The following is an 18,779-nucleotide window of genomic DNA, read 5'->3' on the forward strand; positions in this document are numbered from 1 at the left end:
TTATCCAAAGCGCTTTGCAACTTAGGCCTCACATTCACTCAGACATTCACACACCAACGACGGAGGCGACCATGCAAGGTGCTCATCAGGTCAGCAGTTAGGGGTTAAGGACACATCGACATTCTGCCGGGAGGAGCCAGAATTGAACCGAGAACCTTCTGATTATCAGACGACCCGCTATACCTCCTGAGCCACTGTGTACTGGATTTGTATGTTTTCTTGCTTTGCCAATGAAGATTGGATATCCTAAGCATGAAGCTCTCTCTCTCTCTCTCTCTCTCTCTCTCTCTCTCTCTCTCTCTCTCTCTCTCTCTCTCTCTCTCTCTCTCTCTCTCTCTCTCTCTCTCTCTCTCTCTCAATTCAATTCAAAAAGCTTTATTGGCATGAAATTTCACAAATGTTGCCAAAGCACAATTATGACATAAACATATGTATAGCTATTTGTTTGTTCTATTTGGGTCGCACCTATTTTGAATTCTGGGTAATTTCTCTGTAACTGGGATCTTTTTTGGAAGGTCATAATTTTGGTTTTCTTCATATTCACTGTCAGGGCCCAGGTCTGACAGTGACAGTACTGATGAATAATGTCCAAACTTCGCTGAAGACCTTCTCTAGTAGGAGACAGTATGACCAGGTCATCTGCATAAAAGAGACACTTAATTTCTGTGTCTGTGAGAGTGAGACCAGGTGCTGCTGACTGTTCTAATAATAATGCCAGTTAATTTATATAAATATTTAACAGTGTGGGACTGAGGTTGCAGCCTTGCTTCACCCCTCTGCCTTGTGGGAAGAAGTCTGTGTGTTTATCTCCAATTTTGACAGCCAATTTGTTATTTTCATATATGGATTTAATAACATCAAAGGACTTCCCCCCTATACCACTTTCTATTAATTTAAAAAGTAAACCCTCATGCCAGACTGAGTCAAACGCTTACTGGAAATCGACAAAGCATGCATGAATTTTTCCTTTATTTTGATTTACATATTTATCGATTAGTGTGTGTAGGGTGAAAATGTGGTCAGCTGTTCTATAGTTTGGGAGGAATCCAATTTGACTTTTGCTTAAAACATTGTGCTCATTGAGGAAATCTATAATTCTTGAATTTAGGATGCTGCCAAATAATTTCCCCAGATTACTACTAACACAGATGGCTCTATAATTGTTGGAATCATATTTGTCTCTGTTCTTGAAAATGGGTGTGATCAGCCCTTCACTCCAGCTTTCAGGGAAATATCCCACACTTAGTACCAAGTTAAATATTTTTAAAATGGCCAATTTGCATTTTCTGTTTGTATGTTTTAACATCTCATTTAATGTGCCATCAGTCCCACATGCTTTTTTGTTCTGCAGAGCTTTTAATTTGTCTTCCAATTCTAATTCACTGATTGGGTAGTCCAGTGGGTTCTGATAATCCTTAACACTTTGGTTGCCTTGGGTTAAATTCATGATATACCATAGGTTGCCGGCTCTATTTGTCTATGGAGAAGTACCCCTTCTTTGCATGGCTATAACTTTTTAAATTCTATTGCTACATTGCCATTATTAGGGCCCATTCAAAGTCCTATATGTATTGTTCATTGTGTAGCAACGTTAAACTTTTTCATTCACATATTCATAGTAAAGTATGGTCTAATGTATAAGTATGTTTTCATCTCTTTCTGCAGCTTTCTCCAGAACGTGATCTATAGCCCCAAATGCATTATATTGATGATGCAATACAGTTTTATGGCAATCAGCGCGATATAAAAAATTCCAACTAGACGTACTTCTAGAAGTTACTACATGTCATCTGATGTTGACCGGATGGGCTAGGGGGCGTTTATAATTCCGTGGGCAGCGTTATACCAATCATCTAATGTGGGTCAAATGTTGATAATAGCAGTTAGTATCGAAGACGGTAACGTTACACGCTGAAACTCACCCCAGTCTCCGCGCGCCGTTGGGCGATCATCGTAGAGTAGAATTCTTATCATTATGGGATGTAAATTTACCCGGTCCATCTCCAGCTTGTATAATGGTATATACGTCCAAATCATGTTGTTTATCGAGTTATTGGCAATCGATCACTGTGTAGCGTGACGAGCCAGAGTCCCGGGACCTATAGCGAGTGCCCGGAAGTAATACGGACGTCTAGCACAACCTCTATGGCACATCCTGTTAAGCGATTGCGCCGATCGGCCACCAGATGGCGCTCCTGAACCGCCAGAGGGCTCAGTGGGTCCTGCTGGTGGATCTCAGGCCAGCGGAGGGGACATATGAATCCGATCGCAGATTTTTGAAATATTGATATAAGGACGCTGTACAGCGTCCTCCGGCAACTTGAGCATGGCCCGCAATGACGTCAAAACACGTTTCATGGCAGTCAAAGTGTTAATAGCGCTTTCAAGATTTTTTTATTTTTCAGAAATGTGTTCTTGGGCTTGATTCTTTGTTGGTTTTCTATAAAGATTTTCAAAGTGGTTTTTCCATGTATCTCCATTTTGAATGGATTGTTCACTTTTATGTTTCTTGGTAAATGAGTTCCATTTTTCCCAGAATTTATTTGACCCCAGAGACTCTTCAATTAATTGTAACTGGTTTTGTATATATTGTTCTTTTTTTGTTCTCAGTGTGTTTTTATATTGCTTTAGAGTTTCACAGTAACTAAGACGGAGTTCCTGACTATCTGGATTCCTGTGTTTTTGGTTGGAGATATTTCTTAGTGTCTTCCTAATGGATTTGCAGTCTGAATCAAACCACCTTTCCTTGTTTGTTTTCTTTGGTTGTTCTGTTTTACATTTTAAATTTGATGATGAGGCCAAATGATCAAATATGTGGTTGATGTGTACCAGACACCACTCTACACCTTCGTTATTCTGAGGATAAATCTGGGCCAGGAAGGAGTCTAGAAGAGACTGTGTTGACTCACTGACCATAGCATCCTGGTACTGCTCCAGACTGTTTTGAGCCCATCTGTATTTCATCTTTATGTTGTACAGATTACAGGGTTGAGAGCATATATTACCTGTGTCTGCTCTTTTTAGATACAAAGTGATCTGAGAGTGATCTGATAGAGGTGTTTGTTCTTTTACAGTGAAGGCTCTCAAGGAGGTTAGGTCTAAATCTGTTATAGCATAATCAACGGTGCTGCTACCAAGTCTTGAGCAATATGTATACCGTCCAAAGGAATCCCCTCGCAACCTTCCGTTGGTAATGTACAGACCCAACTGTTATGTCCTGTTATGCTACGTATAGGTTGTGACATACTAGCAGTTACATTGTAGGCTACTGTGCCTTTAATAGACGGGCGTGGTTAGCGCTCGAGGTAGGGCTGGTGTTTGTAACCTAAGAGTCAGTCGAATAAAGTAATGAAACCACACGGTCGTGTGTTCATTGTCTCAACATAATACCAACGCTCTACAAAGCTGCAACACTTGTCTTCCACTCTTGTTTGTGTTTTTATCATAATTTTTCCTGTTGGTAAGGATAGGGAAATTGAGGTGATCTCCAGTGATATAACTGTCACCTTCGGTACTAGTGAAGTCAACCTCCTGACCAGTCCTAGAGTTTAAATCTCCCATGATCAGCACAGATCCCTGGGCCTGGAAATGACTGGTCTCTTCTTCTATGGTGGAGAAAATCTCCTCGTCGAAATATGGAGACTCATTTGGGGGAATATAAATTGCACATAAAAAAATACTTTTCCCGCTGGAAATTATACATTTATTTTTTATTTTAACCAAATGTGATATTTCCCTTTCTTCTTTATTTCTATAGAGTCTGCTAGTTGTGATTTATACCATACCAACATCCCCCCTGAGTCTCTGCCCTGGGTTACTCCATTTAGTTTAGTTGATGGGACAATAATCTCTCTATAGTTAGGAGGGCATCCAGTAGGGACGTCTCCTTTACACAAGTCTCCTGTAAAATAACAATATCAACACCAGTAACCTTGTCTAAGAAGTCAAGATTTCTGCTTTTTAAACCAAATAAATAAGAATTTAAACCCTGAATATTCCAAACTGATATGCTAAATGATGTCATTGACATTGTAACAAGTTGTCATTTCAAAAGGAGAAGAAAGAAGTAACTGTTTTTTAACATAAAAATATACATTTACAATGTGATGAGATTTAACCTGGCATGTATGTACCTTTTTTAAAGGAGTACTACCTACTAATTACCACTGACCCTGAGTGTGGCCCATTAGATGAGAGCATAACGTGCTCAGCATGTCCTGGATGGATCTCAGTTCACTGTGGGCGGGGCCTGCTGCTCCTCTCTCTCACACACACATGCACAGACAAACAGAATGGCACCAGGGGGCAGAGCCTTGATCTTCAGAGAGCCCTCCACCTGCTCGGTTTTAAGAAGTTCATCCTCTTGTGTGAAAACCAGTTATTCTCCCACCTGTTTAACTCGCCCTCCCTCTGCCAGGAGCCGTCATGTTCCTCAGGTCCTCTCTCACTGTGTGATGATGGCGCCGCCCCGATCGGCTGCCTCTCTGTTCGCTCCGTCGAGACTGTGTTTACTTTTGTTAATATTTATAGTTTTTAGAGTTTTGTGCGTACCAACTGTTGGTGCATTTAATGTATATGACCGTCAGTCACTCATAGACATTGGATTACGGGAAACTTACCAACTGGATTACTCGCTGGATCAGCTTTCCGAACCACATCAATGGCCTGAAGAAATCCTCCGGAGATTAGGACCAGACCCTTTGTTCCCAGAGCCCAGGAAAAGACGACGAGGAAAGAGGGCTGGGATCCGAAACAGGCTGAGATCCAGACGCCACCGTACACCACTTCCCAGTATATTGCTAGCCAATGTACAATCAATAGACAATAAACTGGATGACATCCGAGCAAGGATTCAATATCAAAGAGACGTTAGGGACTGCAATGTCCTTTGCTTCACCGAAACATGGCTGACGCCGGAGGTTCCAGATCACGCGATTCAACCAGCGGATCACTTCTTTATCCATAGAAAGGATCGGTCATCATCAGAGTCCGGTAAACAACGTGGAGGAGGTATTGCCTTCATGTTTAACAAAAATTGGAGTGATCCAACGAACGTGAAGGAATTATCCAACCACTGCTCCCCAGAACTGGAATATATAACCATCAAGTGTCGTCCTTTCTTCCTCCCGAGGGAGTTAACGGCGATCGTCCTGGTCGGAGTGTATATTCCACCACAAGCCAGCAACAAGGTTGCGCTCTCCAGACTACACGACGAGGTAAATAGAATACAAGTGGCTAACGTTAACGCCGCCATTTTGGTACTGGGAGATTTCAATAGCGCCAATCTGAGAAAGGTATTGCCCGACTTCTATCAGCATGTGACTTGCAACACCAGAGGCGGTAACATCCTAGATCACTGTTACACGCAATTTAAAGGTGGCTACAAGGCTCATTCTGATAGTGGCTTCGGTAAGTCAGATCACGCATCAATTTTTCTTTCACCAAAGTATAGACAGAGAATTAAAAGTACTCCCGTAGTCTCGCGAGAGGTGCAGAAATGGGATGTGACGTCAGAGGATACGATCCGGTCAGTGTTTCACAACACAGACTGGAATGTGTTCCGCGACACAGATAACATTAATGCCTACACGGAGACAGTGCTGGACTATGTTTGTACTAGGGTGAAAGAAACAATCCCCACTACCAAAATGAAAGTTTACCCAAATCAAAAACCCTGGGTAGACAAATCCGTCCGTGAAGCTCTGAGAGAGCGCACCAAAGCATACAACGACGGCCTAGAGGCAGGCAACATGAATGACCACAAGGTGGCGCGATACAACGTAAGGAGGACTGTGTCAGAGGCCAAACGACGCTACAGGGATAAAATTGAACTCCAGTTTGAACAAGCTGACTCTAGAGCTATGTGGCAGGGGCTCAAAACGATGACAGACTACAAAGGCGCCTCCCTCAAACTGAACAGTGACATCTCCTTAGCAAATGACCTCAATACCTTCTATGCGAGGTTTGATGCTGGTAATAACAACACCAGCTCACAAGCCTCGGCAATGGGGGGGGGGGGGGGGTCGGCTGCTGATGGAGGCGCAGTGTTCAGGGTAACAGAGCATGAGGTGAGGCGGACCTTTAAAAAAGTGAATATCAGGAAGGCAGCAGGTCCAGACGGCATCCCCGGCCGCGTCCTAAAAGTCTGTGCCGACCAACTGGCCCCAGTATTCACTGACATATTTAACCTGTCCTTAGAACAGGCTGTCATCCCCACCTGCCTGAAGAAGTCCACTATTATCCCTGTACCCAAAAAATCCAAGCCTGCTTGCCTCAACGACTACCGCCCTGTAGCTCTCACCTCCATAGCCATGAAGTGCTTCGAGAAGCTAGTAAAGGGCTACATCTGCTCCTCCCTCCCCATCAACATGGACCCCCTGCAATTTGCATACCGCCCCAACAGGTCCACGGAGGACGCCATATCCCATGTGCTGCACACAGCAGCATCACACCTGGACAAGAGGCAGGGGAACTATGTGAGAATGCTATTCATCGACTACAGCTCGGCATTCAATACCATAGTCCCCTCCATACTCATAGCCAAGCTCAGGGACCTGGGCTTGGGCTATGACCTCTGCCAGTGGGTCTTGGACTTCCTGACTGGCAGACCCCAGGTGGTGAGAGCAGGCAACTGCACCTCCTCATCCATCACCCTCAACATAGGGGCCCCCCAGGGCTGTGTTCTGAGTCCCCTCCTCTACTCCCTGTACACACACGACTGTGTGGCTCAGCGGAGTAGCAATACAATCGTCAAATTTGCTGACGACACAGTGGTGGTGGGCCTGATCTCTGCCAACGACGAGAGGGCCTACCTGGAAGAGGTCAAGGTCCTGGCGGGATGGTGCCAGGAAAACAGCCTCTCCCTGAACGTCAGCAAAACAAAGGAGATGATTGTGGACTTCAGGAGGTCGGGGGTCAAGGACTACAGCCCCCTCAGCATCGACGGGGCACCGGTTGAGAGAGTCAACAGCTTCAAGTACCTCGGAGCCTACATATCCGAGGACTTGACATGGACCACACACATTAACAGTGTGGTGAAGAAGGCACGACAACGCCTCTACTTCCTCAGGCGCCTAAGGAAGTTCCAAGTCAGCCAGAAGATCCTTAAGAACTTCTACTCATGTACAATAGAGAGCATCTTGACCGGCAACATCACCTCCTGGTTTGGGAATAGCACTGCAAAAGACCGAAGCAGACTACAAAGAGTGACACGTGCAGCCGAACGCACAATTGGAGGGGGGCTCCCCACCCTCCAGAACATTTACTACAAGCGTTGCAAGGGCAAGGCTAAGAGAATCATTAAAGACTCCAGTCACCCGAACAACTGCCTCTTTGAACTGCTGCGGTCAGGCAAGCGATACCGGAGTCTCAAGGCGAGCACAGAAAGACTCAGAAGTAGCTTCTATCCCCAGGCCATCAGGCTGCTAAACGAACAATGAATGAACACTACACAACAACAACCACCAAACGCACATAGCACACACATCCACACGCACACACTCACTTTAAACAAACACACTGTAGCACCCACTCCACACACTTTATAGCACACACCCACTTTAAACAAACACACTGTAGCACCCACTCCCCACACTTTATATTTATGGACGAAGGATTGCACTACAACTCGTACACCTTACTGTAAATTGTACCTAAAATTGTACCTCATCCCATTTCTGCTTTGCACTAGATAGTACTGTACATTAGTACACTGCATAGTATTGTGTATTGTATATTATATGGTAACTCAGAACATTGTACATATGTCTATACCGAACACTGTGACCTCATTCTCTTCTTCTAAATTCATGCTATATTATGTTATTATGTTATTTGATACTATCTTGTCTAGCACAGTCTCTGGAGCGTAACAGTAAGAAGCATTTTGTATGAAAGTATTCTGTACTTCTGTATGACAACTATTAAAGAACTTGAACTTGAACTCTCTCTCTCTCACTCACTCACACACTCACACACGCACACACGCACGCACTCACGCACTCACGCACGCACTCACTCACACACGCACGCACTCACTCACACACGCACGCACGCACTCACTCACTCACGCTGTTAAAGGGGAACTATCTTATAAATGGCCGTTTTCAGTGTTTAGCATTGTTTCCTAGCTATGTGGACTTATATTAATATGATCTATGTCTCTAATTCTCATATTGGCGCATTCTTCCAATTCTCCTCTCACAATATTCACCCTCACTGAACTGAGTCATCTGAAAATGTGATGATTTGTGATGTCAGATAGACACTGCTGCATGTTAATGTCCCAGAAGCACTGCATGCACACAGTGGTTTAGGAGCCCAGCCTCAAAACAGCTCGAGATCTTGAGGTAGAAAAATGCTGTTTTTGAGGACTTGATTAGAAATACAAAACAATGAATTTAAAAAAAATAAAAATTACAGAGGTGTTCCATAAACTCACAGGAATTGTGTAAAAGTGCCCAAATAGTGAAAGAAATAGTAAAATAGTTCCCCTTTAAATGTTGTTAAAACAATACAGCCGGACGCATTTTATGAACAAAGAAAAGGGGAGAAAAAATGAAAAAAATTAAAGGAGTAGGATGAAGTATTTTTGGAACTTTGTTAAAACATAGTAAATCAGAATAGGTCTGTTATGGTCCAGTGTTTCTAAGCACTACCAACGTAAACAAACATCTTGCAGCCTCCAGCGTCAGTGCCGTCAGTAGGAAGAGCTCAGACTAAAACATGTCTCCATTCTTACTTGTGTATTTTTTGTGGTCCGGCTGCCCATTAGTTTACGTTTGGATTACAGACTGGGCCTTTAAGGATCACAGGAGGAAAGGAACTAAATACTTTTTACTCAAGAACTGTACTTCAGTCTGTCCATTTTTTATGTTTTATTTACATAAAAGCAAGTCAGAGATGATCCAGCTACATGGATCTGATGAGACTGAGCTAGATCCCCAGAAACCTAGGAGTTACGTTGATGAGCAGATAAAGAGAGTCGTCCAGTCTTGATTCCTCCAGCTACAAACCATCTCTAGAATGTTTTTTTTTTTTTTTTTTTTTTTTTTTTTTTTTATCCCCTAGCAACTTAAAAGAACATGCCAACATTATGGGAAATGCTCTTACGGTCTTCTCCAGAGTTAGACAAGAAGATAGATTAGCTACCCATTTTCTCTCTGTGCGTTCAGTAGAAAGATATCCGGCTGCAAGCTAGCCTATTAGCACAAATGAATGGAAGCGGATATGGACCACTAGCTTAAAACCCCCGGGAGAGATGGTTAGGCTAGGCTAGCTGGTCCATATCCGCTTCCATTCATTTATGCTAAGCTAGGCTAGCTTGCAGCCGGATCACTTTCTACTGAACGCACAGAGAGGAAATTGGTATCTATCTATATATCTTTTTGTCTGACTCTGGAGAAGACAGTAAAGGCATTTCCCATAATGCTGCCGTGTTCCTTTAAGAGAAGATCATACATGGTTTACAGTAATTACTGGTCATCTCTAGACGACTGCAACTCCCTGTGTGATGCCATCAATCACAAGTCCTCGTCACATCTCCAACTTATTGAAAAAGCTGCAGCTAGGAATTTAACTGGTACCAATAGAAAGAGAACACATGTCCTCTGTTTTGACATTTGGTTAATTTTAAGTAAGAAATTTGGCTCACAAAACATTTAATAAGTTGATAAAAAAAAGGTTTGATTGATTGATTGATTGAAAACTTTATTAACAGATTGCAGAATGGGTACAATACAGTACAGCTCAATACACACAATTGTTAAGGGGATGCAGACCAGAGAAAGACTTTCGTCTTGTTTACATCAGGGTCGCCCATTTTCAATTCATCAGGAAGTTTCAATTCATCAGGAGACTTCATCAGTTTAAACTTTAATAGTCATCAACTGTAAGATAAAGCAATCAAAGCCAGTTTATACCCTTTAGGGTTATATTATTATACTTTTATGTAATAAAAGTAGTATTGCCATTGGCCGACTATTTGGGGGAGACAGTGCGGTAGAGCAGGAGATAGAGTGGCCATCTTGTAATCAGAAGGTTCCCGGTTCGATTCCCGCTCCTCCCGGGCAGCGTGTCGATGTGTCCTTGAGCAAGACACTTAACCCCTAACTGTTCCCGATGAGCAGGTTGGCACCTTGCATGGTTGCCTCCGCCATGAATGGGTGAGGCACAAGTTGTAAAGCGCTTTACAAATGCAGTCCATTGACCAATTCTCCTCCCCTTCATATAATATACAGTATATTATTATACTTTTACTTCTTCTTCAGTGGACTTGACAGGACCTAAAATGCTGTTGCCATGAATAAAGAAAACTAAAAAGAAGATCAATTAAAGCGTGAGAAACCTTGGTTCCTTATGCCGGCTCTGATCTCACTGACAAACAGCAAGCGCTGGTAGAAGACCTGATTTAAACTCACACTTGGTTCCTACTTGGGTAGTAAATGCTGTAGACATTCATAATGAATGAACCACAAAATATATTAAATTTGTCCAACAAGGACATGTTGGCAGTAATGAGGAAATGTGCAGCTGCTGTAGGGCATTGATCAGCTCTTTCCTCCCTGCAGGACATAAACATTGTAAGCAGTCCGTGTTGATTATTACCTTCACATGTTCAATATTAACAACCATTTCAGAGCCATGTGTTCACTAAAATTCTGCTGATATTGAAAGTAAAAAAAATAAAAGAAAGGGCTGATCTAGTTAAGATATACCGTCTTCTGAAGATTAGAAATTATTTTAACACCCCCCCCCCCCCCATGCTGGCTGGAATTAATGTATTCCACAGACTAGATGGTCTAAGATAATTTCAAAGAGCTTTCATGCAGTAGAATAACACAAGGTCCTCCTCTAGGTGATGTAATGGGATACATTTTGTTTACAAGGCTTAAAATACCTAAATAAAGTATTTATCAACCACAGGAAAAAGGTACATAATGTACGTTATGTCATAGCCATACATAATATATTTACATAGTGTATACCAAATATATTTACGTTGTGTATCTGCGACAGTGCGATTTGGAGTCAAACTAATGATGCTCGTGGTGGGGCGGGGCGAGTGTGCTCACAACTAGACCGAGCCACTTTTGATACGAAACGTAAATATATTACATATACAATACGTAAATAATATATTATGTATGGCTATAACGTAACGTACATTATGATCATGTATATTTTTTCCTGTGGTCGAGATTAGTATGTTATTTACCTTTTTCTGATGAGACCGTGTTGCAGCCGGAGGCGGGGGAGGGGGGCAGAAACTCAATAGAGCGGTAGTCACATACACACTCATCAGCCCTCAGTAAAAACCTAGCGAGGTGAATGAATGAGTGGTAAATAAAGTCAGTAAATCCATTAAAAGCCCCAGTGTGCGCTGAGGCGGGAGCCAGCTCAGCAGCGGAGGTACGGCCCCGCCCGTAAATCACGCCCCACTCAGACACGTCTCTTTTTGGGTCAAAGGTCGGCCCGTGTTATCCTGCCCCATTTGGTATTTGCACGTTTGTCTTCAGCTCTGACAGGGGTGGGGGGGGTGGGGGTACGGGATATAGTCGGCGATGCGGCTAATTGTGCGTTTTTTTTTTTTTTTTTTTATCCTCTTGCGGTTGTTCTGAAACCATTCAGAGTGGAGAGGGAGGAGACAGAAGCACTCAGCTAGAAAGCTTTCCACAAAAAGGGACAGAAATTCACAGGCTAAATTTGAGTAAATGACTGGCATCCATTGTAAATGTGTCGGTAATGGTCATGTGCAAGTGCACGCACACACACACACACACACCCTCACACTATAAAGGGTCGACCATGCCATGGATGACTAGAAGAAGAAGCCTTTGTAAGATAAATGCCACTCTATTAAATCCATTAATTGTCCATGTGATCAATTTGTCATTATCCACCCTTTATACTCAATCATGCACGCACGCACACACACACACACAGATGTGGGTAATGGTCATGTGCAAGTATACGCACACACACACACATGGCCTAAATTCATGTGATTTCATGCTTTGTGAATAACTGTAGCCCAATCATAGAGAAATATGATGGTTTCCATGTTGTGTGAAGGTGAGTCGGCACAGTCAGTGTTTCTATGTTTCTCTTATTATACCACTTATTTATGTATTTATTTAGTTATATTTCTCTCTCTAGCCTTCTACCAAAGGAGTCTTTCTGACACATCTCTGACTAAATGGTGCTTGAATATGAAGGAAGGAAGATAACCCAGGCTCTATCTGCTGAAAAACTTGTTACACATATTTTGGTGATTTTCATGTTTTTGTGTGAATATAATGTACATTAACCCTTTCACTACCACACTATAGAAGGTTAACATTCTATAGACAACCTGCTGTAGTGTGGTAGTGAAAGGGTTAACCTTCTGTAGTGTGGTAGTGAACGTGTTAACCCTTTGTAGTGTGGTAGTGAAAGGGTTAACTCTATGTAGTGTGAAAGTGTTAACCCTTTGTAGTGTGGTTGTGAAATGGTTAACCTTCTGTAGCCTTTGTAGTGTGGTAGTGAAAGGGTTATGATTATTTACCTTTTTACCTGCAATATGGTGATTTCCACAGCAGTCAAGAAACAAATAGGTTTCAGCACTTCACTCTCGTCAGCGTTTCCCAATGCAGCGCTGATAAAAGCTAAGTGCTCAAACGCGCTCGTTTCTCGACCGTTGCTGTGCGTTAAAAAGCATCAACATAATATGTGTGATGATGATCGTGTTGTTCTGATCCGTTCCAGAGTCATTAACACAGCGTGTCAATCCTTTTGCCGTACCCCGCTATACATACCCTCACAGTTAGACACATTCACACCTGCCAGTCAAATCCACTGACGCAGATGCGGTTAAGTGCCTTTCTGAGGCGACAGGCTGAGATGTCTTTGAGGGGGAGAAGTGGCAGAACTGTCAAGTTTTCAATTTTCACTTCATTCCCCAAACTTCCTCATTTGAGGGATTCAAGCGAGCAATCACAAAAAAAGAAAAAAAAATCTTTGTTTATGTATTATGTACCATATATATATACCTTTTATTTTTTATCTTTATCTTACCTGAAGGCTGCGAGTGGCCCCAATCGGAACCACAAAAGGCTGACCTATGGATGGTTTCATCTTATTAAACCTTCTAAACAGACCCAAGTTAATTTCCTGTTGCATTGTTGTTAATTATTGCTAATGCAATAACTGACAGGAAACACTCTCGGCTCCAAATTGTTACCTAGCAACAGAAACCGTCTATATATCCATAGGCGGTTGGGTAGAAAACATTCCAAATCATAAAATGTCCCAGAACACAAGATTATTCATTGTGAAAGGAGATTGAAAGGTTATTGGAAGTCAGTCATCTGTCCTTTGACGTTTCTGACAGTGACACGAGACAAATGACCTGTCCTCCTGTCCTGTAACATTTCGCCAAAAGTAACAGGACAGGTCATTCGTCTTGTGTCACTGTCAGAAACGTCGAAGGACAAATTAACCGTTTTTTTACTGACTTCCAATAACCTTTCAATTAGTGAATGAAGTGTTTTTCTTCTGGAGCTAAATATGGTTACCTGTGAAATAAACAAATAGCTTCTTTGTAACAGTCAAATTAATCCAGAGATGTAGAGCCTTTGAATCACCCTTCCCACTCTGGGGCTATAGTCACATATAATAATCTAGTCAATTACACATAATTATACTTTCAAAAATAATATTTATAACCCATTCAAACAGTCAAAACAGTAAAAAAATGCATTATCGGAAGTGAAGTTATTTAAAGCTTACCAGGCGTAAATGAAAGCACTCCTAATATCATTACATTTGGCTCAACCTTCACTGATCCCAGGAGGAAAACATTCATTTCACTTAATGAAGTTAATTAATAACAGTACACCAGTACGTGTCACAGGATGATTTGGCTCAGCCTCACCAAATTACCCCAGCTCTCAGGTGGGGGGGGGGGGGGGGGGGGGGCATACAAATCTCGTTCACAAGTGCATCATGATGAATGACAGCCACCCTCTCCATCACACCCTGGCAGGACAGGGGAGCAGCCGCCACGGACTGTGATACACACATTTGTTAACCATTGCTCGCCAATGACTTGTTAACACGTCATTCTCCGCCATGCGTAATCTGCCAATGACGCCTAAAGGCGTCTTTGAGATCAATATTTCATATTTTCATCATGGTATTCACATTTCACCCACGGAGTCTTGGCTGGTGCTGTAGGACTCCGCTCAACTCTGCAACGCTTCAATACCGCCACCTCGTGGCCGATCGACGAGTTGCCAAAACCGGAAGTGGCCGGAAGTGCTTAGTCCGTCCCCTATTCCGTCCGGCCACTCGCTATCGCTCCCGGGACTCTATCCAGACACCGTGGATATCGATCCGTTGCCATAACTCTATAAACAACATGATTGGACGTATATTAGTATTATACAAACCGGAACTGGATCACCTAGATCAACATCACATAACTGGGATCTGTTTGCGCCAGTGTGATCGCCCAACGGTAAGAGGAAGCTGCCGTGAATTTCAGCGTTTTTGATTATTATTATCCATACAAACTGCTCTGATCTATATACCAGCAGATGACCAGATGACCAGCAGATGACCAGTCATGACGTTTAGGATCATGTACAGTTGACATTTTTTATATAACGTTGATCGGTATCAAACTGCATTTGATCATCTAATATATGCATTTATGGCTATATCTCACGTTCTATGAAATACAGCAGAAAACGATAAAAACATATTTATACTCTGGACGGTATTTTAGTATGAATGTGTGAATGAAAAAGTAAAACGTTCCTACATCCTGAACGATAGATAATTGATGTTGAATGGGCCATAGTAATGTCAATTTAGCAATACAATTTAAAAAGTTATAGCCCTGCAAAGAAGGTGAACATCTCCATAGACAAATAGCGCTGGCAGAGAGGCTACAAGGATGGATATAAGCTCCGGCAGAGAATGGGTTGGCTAAAATCATATTTTTCTATATTTCTGTAGTGCTGATCCTCGATAGAAAATTGCATCTGGCAGGGCGAACACAGCACAACATCAAAAACAAATGTGTCAGGACTGCTTATTATTGCACAAAGAAAACGTACATTTCAACATCGTTAAGGGAAGAGTCCTTTGAGTTTGATTCTGTATCACACTCCCTATTACCATGCAGTCCAATAAAATAATCATCCACTGGGTTCTCTCATACATGACTTTCCATACCAAAGCAGATATCACCAGTGATATATGTCAATATCAAAAAGGTTCCTATGAATATATTTATTTCCCCCCTTATCAACCAACCCTACTGCTGCAGGGACATGGTTGCTTTGTTCTAATGAGCTTATACGTCAACAGTCATAGTCTTTGTCATCTCTCCCCGTCTTTTCTTACTGGTTTATTCTTCGAGATTGAGCCATCAAAGCCTTTCTCTCTCTCTGAGCTTCATGAAATTGCAGACATCCATTTTACATGAAACAACTCCAGCATCGGTTGCGAGATCAAAGAAACCAACCATTTATTTCTGTGTTGGGCACGTTGACAAAAGAAGCAATGCTTTGAAACGGATTCCTAATTCCTAACTTTAGGCCAGGGGTGTCAAACTAATTTTCACAGAGGGCCACATCAGCATTATGGTTGCACTCAAAGGGCCAAAGACCGTATAAATGTTAATGTAATGTAAAATAAATGTAGCTACTCATTTACATATTGTTAAACATGTTGTTTCTGTATTTATTACTTATTCAAGTTATACATATTGCATATGCATTTGCATAGATGTAAAAATATATGTTAGCTTATGTTATTTTAACAAATAATTTTTGTTTATCAGAACCCCATATTACTCCATTAATCAATGATCAAACCATTCAAGTAAATAACAAAGAAGAAGATCATCAAATACAAGCTATGACATTAAGTTTGTTCAAAACCTTTTTGTCACAGTCAAGAGGGGCAGAACTAACAACTGAGCTGCAAAGAACACATGGGACAGATGTAGCAGATGTTACAAAAACAAATGGCTGCACACAACCTTGCAGAGGCCATACATCCAACTAATGGAAGATAGTTTAATTAACTTTAATTAACAGATTGCAGAATGGGTACAGTACAGTACAGCTCAATACACACAATTGTTAAGGGGATGCAGACCAGAGAAAGACTTTCGACTTGTTTACATCAGGGTCCACCATTTTCAATTCGTAATGAAATTGCTATTATGTGTCTGCATGAACACACAACTGTAACTGTACTCAAAAATAACAAAATAAGGGTTGTCTCAGTTCACAACTATATTGGTCAAGTTTTGGGTGGGACTTGTTTGCGTCCCTACAGCTTCTTATTCAATTGAGCGAGATGCTCGGTTATGTCACACAGCCAGTTTGCATCTGACAGTTCAGACAATATTTCTTCAACCCTTTGTTACCTATTCCGCCTGGATCTTTTTTGTATTTTGGGCTGTAAAATTGTCAAAGAATGTCTGAGGAGTAAGTGCTTTTGGCTTTTTTCCTTTGTTACTTCATCAATACCTCAGATGTTCAACATACATGTATGTGTAAGAATGTGTAATAACTAAGGCTGTCAAAGTTAAAGCTTTATTAACGCATTAACCCACAATTATTTTAACGCCGCTATTTTTTAACCCAAGATTAATGTTTAATTTTTTTTTTAACCAGAGCTCTTGGAGGGCCACATCAAATGACGTGGCGGGCCACATTTGGCCCGCGGGCCATGAGTTTGACACCTATGCTTTAGGCTGTCCCTTCACATCACTGTCATTATTACCAAGCGCTCATAATTGCGAACCCTTTGTTGTTCACGTCAAGGTCTCAGGAAGGCCGAGGAAACGTCGCCACCACCACTGCATTTGCGTAAACGCGCCTCGCTAAAAGGACACTGTCTTTGTCTTTGTCTCCTGTGTGTTGTCCCCCAGGGCGAGTGTTCCCAGCGGTGCTACAACATCTTCGTCCTGGAGACGGTGTGCGTGGCCTGGTTCTCCCTGGAGTTCCTCCTGCGCTTCATCCAGACGCAGAGCAAGTGCGCCTTCCTGCGCACGCCCCTCAACCTCATCGACGTGGTGGCCATCCTGCCCTACTACGTCACCCTCATCGTGGACTCGCTGTCCGTCGGCGGCGAGGAGAAGCGCCCCGGCTCCTACCTGGAGAAGGTGGGGCTGGTCCTCCGCGTGCTCCGGGCCCTGCGGATCTTCTACGTGATGCGTCTCGCCCGCCACTCCCTGGGCCTGCAGACGCTGGGGCTGACGGTGAGGCGCTGCACGCGCGAGTTCGGCCTCCTGCTGCTCTTCCTGTGCGTCGCCATGGCGCTGTTCTCGCCGCTCGTCTTCCTGGCGGAGAGCGAGCTGGGCGCCAAGCAGGAGTTCACCAGCATCCCCGGCAGCTACTGGTGGGCCGTCATCTCCATGACGACGGTGGGCTACGGCGACATGGTGCCCCGGAGCATCCCGGGCCAGGTGGTGGCCCTCAGCAGCATCCTGAGCGGCATCCTGCTCATGGCGTTCCCCGTCACCTCCATCTTTCACACCTTCTCGCGCTCCTACCAGGAGCTGAAGGAGGAGCAGATCCGGGCGCTGCGGCAGAAGCCCGGCTCGCAGGGCAGCACCAAGTCCCAGGACAGCGAGGACTCGCAGGAGACGGACAGTTACCGCGGCGGAGCGGAGGCGGCGGCCTTGGCCGCGCGGCGAAGGAAGTCCATCTTCATCGCCACCTCTCAGAGGGCCGCGGAGATCGAGGGGTCGCCGCAAACCTAAAGAAGCCAAAGTGTCTGCGTGTACAGCAGCGCGGGGGGAGGGTAGCCGCGCACAGCAGGGGCCTTATCAGACTGGACTGCTTAGAGACTCCCTCCTGGGAAAACAGTGACATTTTCTTACGTGGAGCTTCAGATCTCTGCTTCTGGATCGTCCATCGCTCTTGTGCACACGTTTTATGGAGGGAGCGGCAGAAGTCTTCTCCTCTTACACATTTGACTGTAGGAGATGGACAAAGACCGTGTTTGTGGTCAGAGACCTGAGGTAAAAGAGCTGGTCAATGAACCGAGCGAGACACTATTATTTACACGGGCTGCCATTCAGAGTTGAGATCATTGGATTTAACGCGGAAATTGCACGTGGTTCGTATTTTCAGCCGTCAGATCCTGAATCCTGATCCTAAAGCCTCCCCAGGTAGCTGCATGCACGAGGAGATTCCCCCCAAAGTATTGATGAGATGCCAGATGTGTAGCTCAAGTCAAATGATTGACGTGCGATATATCCTCTCGCAATTATTCCGCATTGCATTTGGCTAAAAAAAAAAATTACCGTGTGTAGGTTATGCCTCTTATATACTAGATGCGGTATGAAGCATACTTGAATGTATCAGTAAATGAAACCGTGGCTATTCCCATACAGCACGTGAACACAGTAGAAACAAATCCAAATGATATTTAGCTTCAAACTGTTTTAGACGAGTCATGCAGGCCACGATGACATGTCCTCAGCAACACATAAAATACACTGAACACAATTACAGGTGATGATAGACATGACGACTTCTATTAGAAACCACTATTATCAATAGTCCTGTATTCTTCGATATGAAGTATAGGCCTAACATCAATTCAGATACTACAATCCCTATGCTGGAGATTGGCATGAGGCCACTCTGCACAAGTTTGAATACAAATTACCTTTTTTTATGTATGTTTGTCTCATCTGATGGACTTGTGCACATGAACTCTGAATGGACCCATCTCGAGCTCCGCCCTCTTTCCTTGACACTCCAATCACA

At 43.3% G+C, this 18,779-nt stretch overlaps 1 protein-coding gene across 1 annotated transcript in view; it reads left to right on the forward strand.

The window, feature by feature from the left end:
* kcng2 (potassium voltage-gated channel, subfamily G, member 2) overlaps positions 1-18,272 on the forward strand; it is a gene marked incomplete at its 5' end in the record, with an annotated part of 35,447 nt that extends 17,175 nt beyond the window's left edge. The window contains one exon of the mRNA XM_084313081.1: positions 16,931-18,272. Within this exon, the coding sequence (XP_084169207.1) occupies positions 16,931-17,764 (834 nt within the window). The 3' untranslated portion in view covers positions 17,765-18,272. The remainder of the gene's footprint in view (positions 1-16,930) is intronic.
* Between the last annotated feature and the right edge of the window lie 507 nt (positions 18,273-18,779).

The sequence above is a fragment of the Notolepis coatsorum genome (genome assembly GCF_963971535.1).
Source record: "Notolepis coatsorum genome assembly, chromosome: 4".
In the NCBI taxonomy this organism is placed as follows: Eukaryota; Metazoa; Chordata; class Actinopteri; order Aulopiformes; family Paralepididae; genus Notolepis; species Notolepis coatsorum.